This window comes from Arachis hypogaea, chromosome 3 (assembly GCF_003086295.3).
Source record: "Arachis hypogaea cultivar Tifrunner chromosome 3, arahy.Tifrunner.gnm2.J5K5, whole genome shotgun sequence".
NCBI classification, from domain to species: domain Eukaryota; kingdom Viridiplantae; phylum Streptophyta; class Magnoliopsida; order Fabales; family Fabaceae; genus Arachis; species Arachis hypogaea.
In genome coordinates this window covers 43,161,724-43,178,039 of record NC_092038.1, presented here as the reverse complement: position 1 = coordinate 43,178,039, position 16,316 = coordinate 43,161,724, and the positions used below count along the sequence as shown (strand labels likewise).

The 16,316-nt window shown below is 32.8% G+C and overlaps 2 protein-coding genes across 2 annotated transcripts; one reads left to right on the top strand and one right to left on the bottom strand.

Moving 5' to 3' along the window:
• Window positions 1-7,428: 7,428 nt before the first annotated feature.
• On the top strand, window positions 7,429-11,725 carry LOC112790441 (uncharacterized). Its single transcript, XM_025832850.3, has 5 exons — window positions 7,429-7,804; window positions 9,505-9,638; window positions 9,934-9,996; window positions 10,214-10,404; window positions 11,350-11,725. Exons 1-5 carry the CDS (start codon window positions 7,720-7,722, stop codon window positions 11,465-11,467), a joined length of 591 nt encoding a protein of 196 aa, XP_025688635.1. The 5' UTR covers window positions 7,429-7,719; the 3' UTR covers window positions 11,468-11,725.
• Window positions 11,726-12,740: 1,015 nt separating this feature from the next.
• Window positions 12,741-15,928, bottom strand: LOC112790440 (elongation factor Tu, chloroplastic). Its single transcript, XM_025832848.3, has 2 exons — window positions 14,450-15,928; window positions 12,741-13,700 (listed from the first exon to the last, which is right to left on the bottom strand). Exons 1-2 carry the CDS (start codon window positions 15,104-15,106, stop codon window positions 12,891-12,893), a joined length of 1,467 nt encoding a protein of 488 aa, XP_025688633.1. The 5' UTR covers window positions 15,107-15,928; the 3' UTR covers window positions 12,741-12,890.
• Window positions 15,929-16,316: the final 388 nt, after the last annotated feature.

Sequence of the window (16,316 nt, the reverse complement as noted above, 5' to 3'; positions counted from 1 at the left end):
TCTAAAAAGTTTTACTTTTATATTTAATAATTTTTGTCTTTCTAAAGGCAGAATTGATTCTGCCTTTAAACGCACGTAACGCTAAAATTTATAGCTTCTACATTTCATGTTTATGGTTGCTGATTACTCTTAAAAAATTAAGTGAAAATTTTATTTCTTTTTTATCAATCTTATCCTTTATTTTCGTCTATAAAAAAGATATCAGTAACTATCCTTTAATTTTTTTGTAGTTCTTCGTACTTTTTCATAGTTCTTAGTTACAACTCTTTTTTTTTTTATTAAAATAGTTCAGCTTTATTTTCATTACTAGCAAATTGAATATTTTAATTTTTTTTATTATTTTTAGTACTCATTTTCATATTTTAATTTTTATATTTTTTATTGTATTTTTTATTTATATTTTTTATTTATATGATAAATATTTTTATATTATTTGTATAGTGCTCTTTTATTCATATGACAAATATTGTTGACTTTTTTATGATATATAAATTCCTTTTTGTTCATATAAATTCTTTTTTTTCTATTCTTTCCTTTATTGTATTTATATTGTGTATGAAATTTTTTATTTTTTAATTTAATTTTATTGTATTTTTTGTTCATATGATATATGTTGTTGGTTTTATAGAATTTTTATTATTTCTTATTTGTATGATTTTTTTTCTATTATTTGATATACTCTATTTTTGTTTTGTATTACTTGTTTTTATTTATTCTGACTTTGTAAAATTTGTAATTATAATTGTTATATACTATCTTTATTATCAAAATTTTGTATAATATAAATTATGATCCTATAAAAAAGAATAAAATAAATAAAAAATTAATTATAAGTAACAATAGAGTCATAAATAATAAAAATTTATAGTCTAAAATAATACTAAATTAAAGAGTACTAACAGTACTAAAAAAATTATAGAATATTTTCTGTTTGTTTGACATTATAAAATTTATAATACTCTCTTTCATACTTTTATTTTTTATTGTATTTATTTTATTTATATGATAAATATTTTTTATATTATTTTTGTTAGTCTTCTGATTTTACATGTATATAAAAATATTATTTAGATTGATGTCTCTTTTAATAATTTTTTATTTAAAAATAATTTTGAGTAGTATAATCCAAATAATTTTTATTTTACTATAATCAATTTTGATATAAAAATTGCTAAACATAAATCAGGTTAACCCAAACTTATTTTTCATTAAAATCAATTTTACAAAATTAATTTTATACAAACTCTCTCTTACAAACTCTCTTTCATCAAATTCAAACACACACTAAATCTGTTGACTCTGTTAACACAATAAATTCGCTAAGCTTTCAGTTACCAACTGAAATTATAATGGTATATATGTCTATTTTTAAATATTTATAAAAATATTTTACTGTCTCTATTGACATAATATTTTTTGAAACAATAAATTTCAGCTAAAATAAATTAAAAAAAAAAACAAAAATCAAGACTACGACTCATAAGTTGTTTATTTGGCTACAAATAAAAATCATTTTAACAAAAATTGATTAATAATAAAAATGTTAATTATAAATAAAATTGATTCAACAAGTAAATTAAAAAATTTAAAATAACAAATAATAAATTATCCAAATTAACATTCTCCTTTCTTGCAAGATGTTAAAATGATACTCTCTTCCTCTCTATTTTATAAATGTAAATTTCCCTCCTTTCTAATTTTTTAAAAACTTCTTTTTAATTCATTTTAAATTTTTTCTGTTAACTAATGTTAACTTTATCCATTTTTTAAGAAAAAAAATTATATTTTTAAAAAATACCCATTAACAAAAATTTTATTTTTTATCATTAAATTTTACTTACCAAAATATCCTTTAATAAATTATTTTTTATTGATTAAATTGTATTTTTAAAAAAATTAATAATTATATTATTTTTTTCTAAAATACCCTTCAATAATTTTTTAATTATTAAGTTATAATTTTACCAATATTTTTGTTAACAATTTTTTTATATTTTACTATTAATTTTTTGATATATATATATAATTTTAACATTAAATAAAAAATTTTAGTAAGATTATTTTTCAATATCAATATATATTAATTTTTATACATATTAATAGTGGTAAAATTTTTTTATTTAATGTCAAAATAATATATATTGATATCAAAAAATGAATAGTAAATATAAAAATAATTATTAACAAAAATTTAGTAAAATCACAATTTAATAATTAAAAAATTATTGAAGGAAAAAATAATTTAATTATTATTTTTTAAATATTTTAGTAAAAATACAATTTAATCAATAAAAGAATAATTTATTAAAGGGTATTTTGGTAAGCAAAATTTAATGATAAAAAATAAAATTTTTGTTAATGGCTATTTTTTCAAAAGTTAATTTATTTTTTTTAAAAACTGGCTAAAGTTAACATTAGTTAACACAAAAAATTTAAAATGGATTAAAGAGGAGATTTTTTAAAAGTTAGAAGAGAGAAAAATGTACATTTATAAAATAGAGGAGAGGAAAGTGTCATTTTAACATTTCGTAAGAAAAGAAAGTGAAATTTTCTCTAAATTATAAATAAATGCTTTTAACTAATATTAATTTAAATAACATTAAATTTCTTAAATTGATACGAAATGATTTTTTTTCAAAATCTCATTTTATGGTAGGTTTTATTCGAAAAAAAATCATAAATGTATAAAATTTTTTGGACTAAAGATAAAATAATTAGCAATAAAAATTAATAAATTAAAATATAAATCTTTAAAAAAATTATTTAAACAATTATACAAATTATAAAAAAATGTTAACTCGTAAAATTTGAATGATTTCATACAAGTGTTACTAATAACACACGTTTTCACATTATTTTGATAAAAATATCAACTATCTAAAAAAAATTAATTTTGATATGTACGGTAAGTATAAAGCAATTTTATACGTATATCTAATTACGTAACGTCACATTATTAAAAATAATTATTGTTTTTATTCACCGCAACACTGTATAAATTATCATTCAAAGGATAGAATTAATTATATAACAGTATAAAATTTTGTATTTTGTGAATGTAAAACTGTTTTACATGTGCATTCAATCATATAATATCACATTGTCAAAAAAAACTATTAAATTGATTGCATGAATAGTCATCTAAAAAAATAATTATAATGATAGAATTGTGTAAAACACTTTACACCATACATCAAAATTAAATTCAAAATTTAAAATAAAAGAATCCACCTGACCCAAAGAAAAAAAAAATCTCTCAAACGCCCCAGGATAAACCACACAAGCACACTACAATACACTCATTGGATACACCGACCACTCCACAGGTGTCATATGACTATTGGACGGTCAAATATAAGCCATCCTTGGCCACCTATCTCCATGCCACCGTAGAACCCACCTTATATGTATTGCTTTTGTATAATTTTTTTTTTACATATTTTACTTTTGTATAATTACTAAAGTGATTTAAGTTTAGATATGAGGTTCAGACTTCTTTAAATAAAGGCTTTAACTTATTTACTGGGATGGTGAAGTTGTTCAACATCCACAAATAGATGATGATTTGTTTAAATTAGCAAAAATTTTAGACAAATTTAAGTGAATTAAAATTGAAAAATATTTGAAATTGATGGGATATTTATAGAAGAAATGACGACTTGGTCATCACTTTTGTATCTTTACACTTGCAGTAGTAGATGGACTCGTTTTTAAGAAAGTTATTCCATATTGTAACATGGGTAATTTATCATATTAAATAAACAAGCCTCCATATTTACCACAATACACAATTTGTAAAATAGATACCGAAATGCATTTTTTTCATAAACTATGTAAACCATGACAGGAGTCCTGCGGTTTACAAATGTACGTAATCCGCTACAGGAGTGTCGCGGTTTATGCTCGAAGCAACGCATCACATAATCCATGGTAGGGGTGTTGGGGTTTAAGTGTGTTGTGCAAACGTGCATAAACCGCTACAGGGATCTAGCGGTTTATGCTTTGTCAAATTTGCTTATATATACCACTCAAGATAGATAGTGGGGCATGTGAGTTAGTCATTTAATTTTTACACTTTCACAAATGGATAGTGAGGAGAGCTTGTTGGTTCTAGTCCACTGCTCTGGTAAAAAAAAAAGGGTTATAGGCATGGTGTTAAGTTCACTGATAAAGAACCGCTTAGCGTGTTTATCCGTTCGACTGATACTTTGTCGGATCTAAAGAGGAACATATTGTAGAAGGCAGGGTTCTGTGGGGTTAAGTTGGTGAAGAAGGTGTTATACAAGATTTTGATGTCGATCGTGTCAAGTGGTTTGCAGTATGAAACATTTGTGATAGGATCGGATGAAGACATGGAGGTCTTGTTTCATTGTTGGCGGAGTTTTTCGGAGATGAGAATATACGAGTTGTTTACCAAGTTGGAAGACCGTGTTGACAGTTCAGGGGCTTCAGCGCCAAATCCCCAGTCGACGACGGTGGGGGGTACGTCCACTTCGATGCCTGTCGTTGCAGCCGGTTGTCTCTTAACTGCACCTCCACTTGTTTTAGCACCGGCAGGTAGAACACCTAGTTTGATTACTGGTCTTATTGGTAGTGGTGAGCCGAATCACGTTGAGAACGTGATGCGAGAAAATGATTCGGATGATGAGCCCGACCACATATCGGGGGATAGTAAGGAGGAGACTCCGATGGCCCCACCACCTCAGGGGTCATCCAGTTCTGGGTCCCACCATCAACTGTCCCATTTCTCGAGCTGAACTTGGAAGCAGTGAGTCAACAACCAGATGAGGCACACATCTTCGGAGGCCAAGGATTTACACAAGAACAATGCTTATGGGAAATTTCAGATTGGCCAATCTTTCCATACTAGGGAAGAAGTTGTGATGAGTGTTAAGGATTATAGCATTCGTCGTGGAGTTCAGTATCGGGTTATGGAATCAGATCATCTGAAGTATGTTGGGAGATGTAAGGAGTTTGGAAACAGCTGCACGTGGATGATCTACGTGACACTTCGGCAGTGCAAGGGTAACTGGGAGGTTAGAAGGTACAATGAAGCCTACACTTGTTTGGCGACTTCGATTTTGAGCGACCACCGCCAGCTCAATTACCACGTGATTTGTGTGAGGATCTATCCGTTGGTTAGGGCGGATGCAGCGGTTACGATAAAGGTATTGCAGGAAGCTACTGAGTCAACCTACGGATTTAGGCCTAGTTATAAGAAGGTGTGGAAGGCAAAGTAGAAGGCAGTTGCACATATTTATGGGGATTGAGAAGAGTCGTATGCCGAGTTGCCTCGGTGGATCCTTGAGATGCAAGCAACGATGGACGGTTTCGTAGCTTTGCTGAAGACTTCTCCAGTGTGCGTAAGTGATGAAGTTGATGACTCTACAGAGTACTTTCATCGACTTTTTTGGACATTCCCTCCATGCATTGAGGCTTTTAAACATTACAAGCCACTAATCAGCATTGACGGTACGCATTTGTATGGAAAGTATGGCGGGACTTTGCTTCTGGCTATTGCACAAGATGGAAACTTGAATATACTACCAGTTGCGTTTGCACTTGTTGAGGGGGAGAATACTGAGTTGTGGGCTTTTTTCTTATCCCACTTGCGTCAACATGTGACCCCACAAGTAAGGATTCTGGTGATCTCTGACAGACACAACGACATTAAGGCTGCACTAGAGGCACCAGACAGTGGTTGGAAACTGCCTCATGCATATCGAGCGTATTGCATTCGACACGTTGCAGCTAATTTTACTCTCAGTTTCAAGGGTTAGGATGCAAGGCGGATGCTCGTGAAACGACTCCTACTGGTAACTTTTCGCTTATGACATATCGGGTTTTTCTCAGAGATCGCACTTGTGACTGCGGGTACTTTCAAGCTCTCCATTACCCATGCTGCCATGCGATTGCATACTGTGCTCTGGTTAGACTGGCTACGTACGTCCATGAGGTGTATACCATGATTAAGGTATTTAGCATATACCGGATGGGATTTTTGCTCCCTATTCCAGAAGGTCTGTGGCCACCGTACACCGGTCCTACTATCGTTCCTGATCCTAACATGAGACTGCTAGAGAAGGGCGATCGAGGTCAACAAAAATTCGTAACACCATGGATGAGGCCGATACTAGTTGGCCGAATCGATGTGGGCTATGCAGACAGACAGGACACACTCGCAGGACTTGTCCTCAACGAGGATCCGCCCCCAGTGCCGAGGCATAGGTGTCATTAGGTCGTCATGATTAGCTTTCATTTTTCTTTTCTTATTTGTGTTCTTGTCCTATTTTAGTTGTACTTACTGTTAAATAAAATTTTACTTCCCGTTTTAATTGTACTTACTGTTCGTATTTCTAATTTTGTTGGTAACTCTCTGAGTTTAAAAGACTAATTTCAATTAAATCAAAGCACAAACTTATGTTGCGCCATACATAAAAAATGCAAACCAAAGTTTCATCCAAAAACCCATCCTCCATGAAAAATGAACTAAGTCCACACTAAAATATAAAACGCTAGACCCCTATAGCGGTTTCTGTATGTTTGCATAACACACATAAATCGCGACACCCCTACCGCGGATTATGTGATGCGTTGCTTCGAGCATAAATCGCGATACTTCTGTAGCGGATTACGTGAATTCGTAAACCGCAGAATCCCTGTCGCGATTTACATAGTTTATGAAAAAAATATATTTTGATATCCATTTTGAAAAATGTGTATTGTGGTAAATATAGAGACTTATTTATTTAATATGTTAAATTACCCTTGTAGTGTTTACTAATTTATAGATAACATTTGAGATAGTAAAAAAAACTATGCTTTGTTTGTTGCACAAGTCTATTTATTATAAGAAGGTTTTAGTTATATTTTTTTTAACGTACGAAAAAATATAATATATAATTTAACAATAATGTTATTAATATCCACATCATTTATTTTATTAACTATTTATATCAAATTTAATAATAAATAAAATTAAACTATTCAAAAAATTTTGGAACAAAAATAAACCATTTAAAAATTTAAAGATAGTTTTTTTAACTTTTATATACCACAGAAAAAAATCAGAAAAACAAAATAGAAAGTATAAAATTTATTGACAAAAAGTCTTTTAAATGTGTTTTTTGGTTCATCAAATAGTTATGTAAATATTCAAATCAATATATTAAAATAGTTCAACCTATAGTGATTTACATAAACTTGATGCACGACCCAAATAGACAAATATAATCAATTTCTATTTATTGCATTTGGATAATTTTAAACTCTAATTTATTTAAATATGTCATTTACCCGTCATGCTTAAAACAAAATATTTAAAAATTGGTTAAACCCTAATTAAGTTGACTCCCAAAACAGAGGAAAATGAATTAGAGAGTAAAATACTAAAAATTATATATTTTAATAAACAAAAAGGCAAATAATGCGAATAAACACAAAATTAAAAAAAATGGTGAAAGTGGCAGATGTCAATCATCAAGTGTCAATCTTCTTTGTGTGTCAGAGAGAAGAGTTTGAGTTAGTGTCAGACGCCAAATTCATTCCATCTTATGAAGTGATCATGGTGACGATGATGATGTTGATTTGATGATGATTATGATGAACCTATGAACCCCCCATAACAAAAGCTGAAGATAATAATAATAACTTTCAAAGTTGGAAGAAGAAGAAGAAGAAGAAGAAGAAGAAGAAGAAGCTACTTTCACTGTTACCACCATGAATTTACTTCACTTCAGAGCTTCTTCCACCATTCATCATTCTTCCTCCCACCATTTCCAACCTTCTAGACATCTTCACTCTGGTACATACATTCATATTTCATTCTCTCTTTTTCTTAACTTGAATGTCTCTTATTGTTCATGAACTGAAACCCCCACAAAGTGAAACCATTTGGGTTTGCATTGTATAGCACAAAGTTTCAATCTTTGTTGGATTCTATGAACACCCATCACTCATTTTTTGTTAAATAATTTCCTAGGCCTTATTGTTGCATTATGTTCCGAGGATAATCATTGTTTTAATGCTTGTTTTGTGTATTTTAAAAAAAAAATATTAAGTGGACCTGAATTTGCTGGTAACCGTTACTTGTTCAGTTGTTCTTAGAGTCTCCACATTTTCATGGATCATGATGAGGAAGGAAACAAAAGAAAATTGCAGGTTGACTTTTTTTTAAGGATAACCATAATTTCTTTGTCTTGAATTTATTGGGTGAATTTAATTCTTGGTTCTCTGTATTTTGGATGTTTCACATTATTATATGATTTAAAAAAAAAAATTAAAACTGCTTCCATATGAAGCTTTCCATGTGTAAACACTTACCATATAGAGGATATGCTTAAATAAGATCATTTAATTCTTTTTATTTTTTTATATTTTTTTCTGCATGATAAATAGTCCCTCCAGAAGGGTCTGTTTTGTCATCCTCTCTCAATTTGATAGTAAGATTAGCACACAAAAGAGAGAGTGAGTGATGCTGGTTCACCGCGAAAGAGAGAGCTTGGAGAGTGGTGGTGATGGTGTTACTTTTGGTGAAGGTGGCATTATGGACAGTCTTGAAATGCTTCCATTGGATTTTCCATTGCTGAATGATGATTTTATGAGTTCTTTTATTGCTAGAGAGATTGAGAATGTTAATTGGGAAGCTCTTCTTAATGAAGAAGCTCCTAGGCTTCGAGGTTCTGAGGCAACAAACAAAGAAGAAGGAGGCAATTTTAATTTTGATTTTGATTTTGATGATGATGACGATGATGCCCTTTCTGGTGATGCTGAAATTGAGTTGTTTTGTTTTTATTGATTTTAAATTATGTGTGATTTTTTTTTATTCGACACTGGTTAACCCAGTAGGACGACGAGTGTCTTAGGTCTAATGAACTCTTACATGTATAAAGACTTAAACCCATGTCTGCATTTGTGGGTGAAAATGTTTGTTGTTTGAAAAATGAAGCCAGATTGATAGTTTTTTATTTGTTAAATTTTCTTGACTGGGAATTCTATGTCCTGAATTATATGCAAAGCTTTTAGTTTTAGTTTAGTTCTGTTCTGTGTTTGGATGGAAAAGAAGAGAAAAGAAAAGGGTGAAATTGGGAGGGGAATAAACAAAACAAAACTCTCTTTGTTTTTGAGATTCTTGAGTTATGTCAATTGTCATGTAAATCAATTTTATGAACACAAAATTTCTCTAATTTTCAACCATTTTCAACAATGGAAAAAGGGAAATGAAGCTTATTACTTAACCTCCAATTTTCTTCCTTTACCATTCTTGTCCTACATCCTCCGAAATAAGAACTTGCAAACACGCACTAAAGAGTTCTAGGGTGCAAGGAGAGTGAGCATTGTGCTTTTCATCTTCTTGGATTTTCTTTTGATCTTAATTGCATCAGTGTATAACATAGAATTCATTCATTTTTCCTACTGATATTTTTCATCTCGAAAACATGCGAAATGCGGTTCTTGTCTTCTGGAAGTAGCCTGCTAACACTGATACTATTTTGAATCACACAGAAGAATTTTCAGTGTTCAATTACACTGATGAGGACGACGATTCCCAATCTCTTATCCGTTGTCGCATCTGTGATCTTGAGCTTGATTTTCCTACACCCCACTGCAATTCGGAGACCTTCGATCCAGCTAATATGGTATGACCTTTATGTATGTGTTTAGGATTGGTAATTGCTGGTTTAGACTTTGTTCCATGTTCCTACTTTTCATTGATTGATTGGTAAATTGTCCATAATCATTGTCATAACTTGTTAATGTATAGATTTTAGATCCTTGCCTAAACACAATTGAATGAGAATCAAGTACTCTAGCAGCAACTTTTGTACTTGAAAACAAAGAAAAAATGAACTAGGAAACATTCAATTATGCAGCAAATTAAGTTATATTAAATTTTGAATTCTCTGTCTAAAAGCATCAATATTCATATCTCAGGTTTGTCCTGTTTGTGATGAAAAGTTGGGGGAGACTGCAGCAAGGAAATTCATCTCACTAAAGGTATCTACTCATATGTTGCGATTGTTGTGTTCTAAACAAGGTTATCAACTCTCGAGTTAACTCTTAAACTCTTACAAGGTTATCTAAGATCAACCAGTTTGGCTGAACTCTCGAGTTTGATAACCTTAATTTCCAAATGCTATCTAAGATTACTTTTCAGGCTTTAGGACAATTTGGTTTTTGCCTCGCTCAATTTCAACATCTTTATCTGTGACAGAAGTCGAAGTCTAGGAAATCCATTTTCAGCTCTGACGAATCGTCTATGCGTGACAAGAAACTTGCTGCCGGGGCTAACCAACATGAACCAACACATGGTTCATTTTTCTCGTCATTTGCTCAAAACCGGAGCAGTAGCCATCGTCGTGTGGATTCCACCAGCAATGCCTCAGACATTTCATCCACAGAAAGGTCCGTTTTCGATTTCTATTTTGTAATGGTTGCAAATTGGTATAAAATAAAAAGAACAAACTTGAGAAACCTGTAGTTGAAAGCAGGTAGCATTTAAAAGATTGTAAGAAATGGTACTAGGATCTTTCAACTAAACTCATGAATTGCCTATCTGAATTCACTATCAATTTAACTCTTTCAACGTAATATACATCGAATAGAAACAATGATTTCTATGATCTAGGAAGTTGGAATAGCAGATGTTGTTTCTTAATGTGTAAATTATTGTATCTTAGTACATTTCTATATTGGATTTGACTTTATTCATTGAAGATTGTCAATATTTGACATTCAATTTTGAAATCTCTATGAATCTCTAAAACAATTTTGAAATGCTACTATTGTTTTGCTTCAATACATTCCTAAAACATAAGTAGTTCATGAAATGATTTATGAGTTCCTTATTTACACATTATAAAGGTATTCAGCTAATCAAGCCCTTGAAGCATGAAAAGAAAAAATTTCAAATTCAAACCCTAATTAGCACCGACTAAATCTTTTAGGTGCGCTTTTGTTTTCTTAGATTCTTCCTTACATTAATAATGCTATCCTTATCAAGCATTTCAAGGAAAATTAATTGATAGTTATGGAAAAGCGTTCTTAGATTTTTTATATTTTGCTTTGATTTTTCACCTCTTTGGTTATAAGAATTTTCTATAAGCCGCCATGCAAGTGGTCGATACGGTGTTATCTGCTTACTCCCTCCGTCCACTGTTATTCATCTTCTTGAACAACACAACAAAATGATACATCAAAAAGTACATTGACTTCTCTTTTAATGTATCATTTTGTCCCGTGTTTAAAAAGACGGATAAAAGTGGACAAGCAATAAACTAATGTTCATAAAAAGTAATTCTCTACTTGAACTTGAATGCCGTGATGTCGCTGACGGTTTTATGATTGCAGCTCTGTGATAGGTTCACCAGCACTAACACCAGCTATGACTGATGATGAGGAGAATGTTGAAGAGAGAAGGTTGAGAGCATCTTTTGCTCAAAAATTAGTACTGTCAACTATGATCTAAGGAAAACATGGTGCTATCAAGTTGCTTGCACCTTCAGATTAACTAAGGCACTTAGTTTTACTTTGATGCATTAGTTTTTAGTTAGAATATCAATTTATCAAGGAATTTTGGAAGTCAGAAAAGGGTAGAAAAATTGATGGTTGCCCCTTTTTTTGAGGCTGTCATTGAACTCTAATTATATATTTGCATTTACATAGGACTTTGTTTTGAATTATTATTTCATAATCAAGGTGTCATGATTGACCCAATTCATAGCTAGCTTATTCAAGTGATTATTGGTCTCTTATAAGTATTTTATCAATGAGAAATACAGAGATAGAGAGGCACTGAGACAGAGACAAATATTTTAAGATTTTACTTTTGTTCTTGTCTCTACAACCAAAGGATTTTCAAAACTATTGTTCATTTTGATCATACTAAAGAATTACACATACACAAAACTCTCATAACTCCATTACACTTTATTCATGAGTTTATGAAATAACTAAAGTAGAATCCGAAATCATAATGGAAGCTCCAAATCAAGAGTTAATGATACGGATATTTACCAACCTGCATAAATTATCTGCCAACATATAAAATGACTAATAAATTGAACCAAATAAATTTAAAAAAAAATTAGAGGATCTTTTACTATGAAGTTTTATCCTTTTCTGTTTTGATAAATATAAAACCATTATCTAAACTAAATCCCCAACTTTAGATCTTCACATTCATTAATAAAATCTTTTTAAGGTGTTTATTTTTATGTTCTTTACTTTTTACTCTTATCAGTCTTCTTACATGAAAGCAAAAATAAGTGAAAACATTCATGAATCGCAAAATTATTGAAATTGTATTTTTTTTCCCCTTTTCTTTTAACGCCGTGATGCCAGTTAATACCTTAAAATCTACACATTTAGATTTAAAAAATTATAAATCCAAATCATAGTTTCTAAAAGGGAGATCATTGTAATTTACTCAAAAAGAAATAAAAGAACCTAATCCATCCACATATACCAAAGCTAGTTACAAGGGGTAAAAAGGATGTTTTCTTTTACAATTTGCTGCCATGCCATATCTTAGAAAACATGCCTAGGATTTCTCTTCTATTGATTCTTGATAAGAACATCATCTTTTGGAACACAATGAGCCAATGAGCCCTCCTATAGAAGAATTATTTGTTTATGCCTGATTATAAACCTTGTATGTTTATGCAATACAAGAAATTCTTCTGCCCAAGTACTCAACAGATGCAAAATAAGAGAGAAGGAAGTTAAGTAAATGCAAAGCATTGGGAAAAATATTATCCAGCTTGACTAAACATTTAGAAACCTACAAAATATAAGAAATTGGATATACGGTACAAGTTGTGTAAAATGAGGGGGGGAAAAAATTAATTGCATGTCCACCATTTAAGAGTCATACTGAAAGTTCATCCAAATTACTCAATTATAGATTGGATAACACCGGCTCCGACGGTCTTCCCTCCTTCTCTAATAGCGAACCTCATTCCCTGTTCACAAGCCACGGGCTGGATAAGTTCAACCACCATCTTAACACGGTCACCAGGCATAACCATCTTTGATTCCTCATCCTTGTCATTCATGATTTGAGTAACCTTGCCAGTGACATCGGTGGTCCTCATGTAGAACTGAGGCCTGTACCCGGCAAAGAAAGGTGAGTGCCTCCCTCCTTCTTCCTTCTTCAAAACATAGACGATTGCGCTGAACTTTGTGTGCGGTGTGATGGTTCCAGGCTTGGCCAAAACCATCCCTCTCTGAATATCGACCTTCTGAATACCCCTAAGCAACAATCCCACGTTGTCCCCAGCCATGGCCTCATCGAGAATCTTCTGGAACATTTCCACACCAGTCACAGTAGTGTTCCTAGTTTCCCTGATACCAACAAGGTCAACCGTATCTCCAACCTTAATGGTTCCCCTCTCAACACGCCCTGTGGCCACCGTTCCACGACCAGTGATTGAAAACACATCTTCCACCGCAAGTAAGAAGGGTAGATCAGTTTGGCGCTGAGGGATGGGAATGTAACTATCCACAGAATCCATAAGTTGATAAATCTTATCCACCCACTCATTATCACCACGCTTGATTGCTGGATTTGCCATCAAAGCTTCCAAGGCCAACAGAGCAGAACCGGAAATAATAGGAATGTCATCACCAGGGAACTCATATGAGGACAGAAGCTCACGAACCTCAAGCTCCACAAGCTGCAAAAGCTCCTCATCATCCACCTGCAGCAAGTTTGGTACACAAAATTCAAGAAATATCCGCACATACAGTGGCAATGCAAGAAAACTAATCAAAAGTCAAATCGAGATTGCACAAGCTCCAAGTTGAACATGTGAGTGAGGACATCCACCAATCTCCCAAAGAACAAACCATTTAAAATTTTAAATTGTAAAATTGCAACTATAAACGACCATCATTTTCTGTAACAATCTTAGACTAATTTGGTTTGACTCAACTTGTTCTGTAATAAAACACGCGTCACAACTTATACATCAACAATGATCCAAAGCAAGTTAGTTTATGAATCTCCAATCTCGTTGCTGAACAAAATAGTCCACCTTGCCATTTCCTTGCCCAAAAGACTAGATGAATTTGTCATTTTCGAATCCAAGATGACGACTTTGCGCCTATGTTTTTTGGTCATTGACAATCTAATACCATGACTACTCACATGATAATAGTTGAGAATGGTTAGATAACAATTTCGTCAAACATGTCAAGCCATCGAACGATTCTTACTAGTTCTCAACTATCATCTTTACACCAAGACAACTTCTTCTAATCCTATCATCCAATCACATGATTTTACTTCTAAAACTTTCAAGTTCAAGATAATGAATGGCTGAGTCAAACATGATAATCACAATACACAAATGCATATTAGTATAAGATTCATGCGCTACACTGAAAGTATATCAAAATTAAAACTCGAATAGAAATTCGTGAGTTGATTATAAGCAAATTTTTCAACCTGGTCTTGCTTGTTGAGAAAGACAACCATGTTGGGAACACCAACTTGCTTAGCAAGAAGGATGTGCTCCTTAGTCTGCGGCATGGGTCCGTCGGCACCGGAAACCACCAATATAGCGCCGTCCATCTGCGCAGCTCCGGTGATCATGTTCTTGACGTAATCAGCGTGTCCAGGGCAGTCCACGTGTGCATAGTGGCGGTTCTCCGTCTCGTACTCCACCGTCGCAGTGTTGATGGTGATTCCACGCGCCCTTTCCTCCGGCGCGGCGTCGATCTCGTCGTACTTCTTGGGAGCGCTGTTTCCGAGGGCGGCGAGAGCCATGGTAAGGGCGGCGGTGAGGGTGGTTTTGCCGTGGTCGACGTGGCCGATGGTTCCGATGTTGACGTGTGGCTTCTTACGCTCGAATTTTCCACGCGCGGCGCGTACGGTGAAGGTTTTGCGGCGGGTGGTGGTGGGAGTTGAGGTGGAAGTGGAAGAAGGAGTGAGGTGGAGGATGGTGGAGGGGTTGAGGAAGGAGGAGGAGAGTTTAGTAGTGGCTGATGAAGAGCGGAAGATGGTGGCGGTTGTTGAAGAAGAAGAAGAAGAAACGGTTGACGCATGTGAAGGTATGATGAGTTTTGAAGAAACTGTGGCTGCTGCTGCTGTTGAAATTGCCATGTTTTTTTTTTTTTTTTAATTGGTTGAAGAGAGAATGAGAAAAGAGTGAGTGAGGGTTTTGAATGAAGGGAGGGAGAGGAAGAGGAGTTTGGTGTTTGGAGATGTTATCTATTTGGTGTTGTTTGTGTGGATGAAGATAAGACTTGAGATAACCTCACATATTACCCCTTTTCCTTTGCCTTTTCTGCCACATTTTTTGGAGCGACTCACTCACCACTCACCACCCTCTCTTACTCACCCTTTGCCTCAGGGAATTTAATTTAACTATTTAAGACATGATACAACAATGTAATGTAGCTAGGCAAGGAAAAGAATAAGGTGAAAATTCAAATGTAATCGATTTCATGTGAAGTTGATAGTTGAGAACTGTTAGATGAAAATTTAGTTAAATTAGTCAAATCATCTAATGATTCTCAGTTATCAACTTCAAGTAAAGTTGACTGTATTTGAATTTTCACTAAAGAATAAATAAAATGGAAGCTACTATTGTTTACTCCCCCAAGGCCCTTATGATCTTGTTCTTGTTGTAAGATGATGTGTTGTATGTAGAAACGGCCTGTAGAAAGTGTTTTAGATGTCCACAAGACTTAAAATCATGTGTTTCGACTTTTATTGGGCGCCAAACAAAAACGTTGTCGTTCACACTAATCTAACATGGCATAAGAGTATCATATCACCACCACAGTATTTGTTGATTCAGCATCGAAAAAGAATTTAAGGACTTTTATGGTGTCTGAAGCTTAATTTAGAAGACCATAAAATAATTTATAAAACTTGAGAGATTTTTTTAATGTAAAAAATTAATGGATTTAATTTTTAGTTGAGATTATTTGAGGTGAATCCTTAAGTCTGCTTGAGTTGTTCGTAGTCCTTGATTGTGATACGTATTTGATTCATGCCCCCTCGTTAAGGACACTTTGCTGGAACACTGAACCACCACAAGAAATTACACACAATTCCTTTATATCAGTACTGCCATGTATAAGTCTTTATCAGTATCTATAATACGAAAAATAAAATGTTCTCTTGATGTTAACGTTACTTGTTACCCAAACCTGTAGCTAAGCTAAACCTCTTTAAGTTTCAAAGAAGGGGAAAATATCCAAATAGTTGTGTACCAAAATTTAGGAGAAATTTTGTTTTGTAGGGAATTAAATAATAACATCAGATCTATCACTTAAATTTAATTTTCTTAATCTCCATCCAAGTC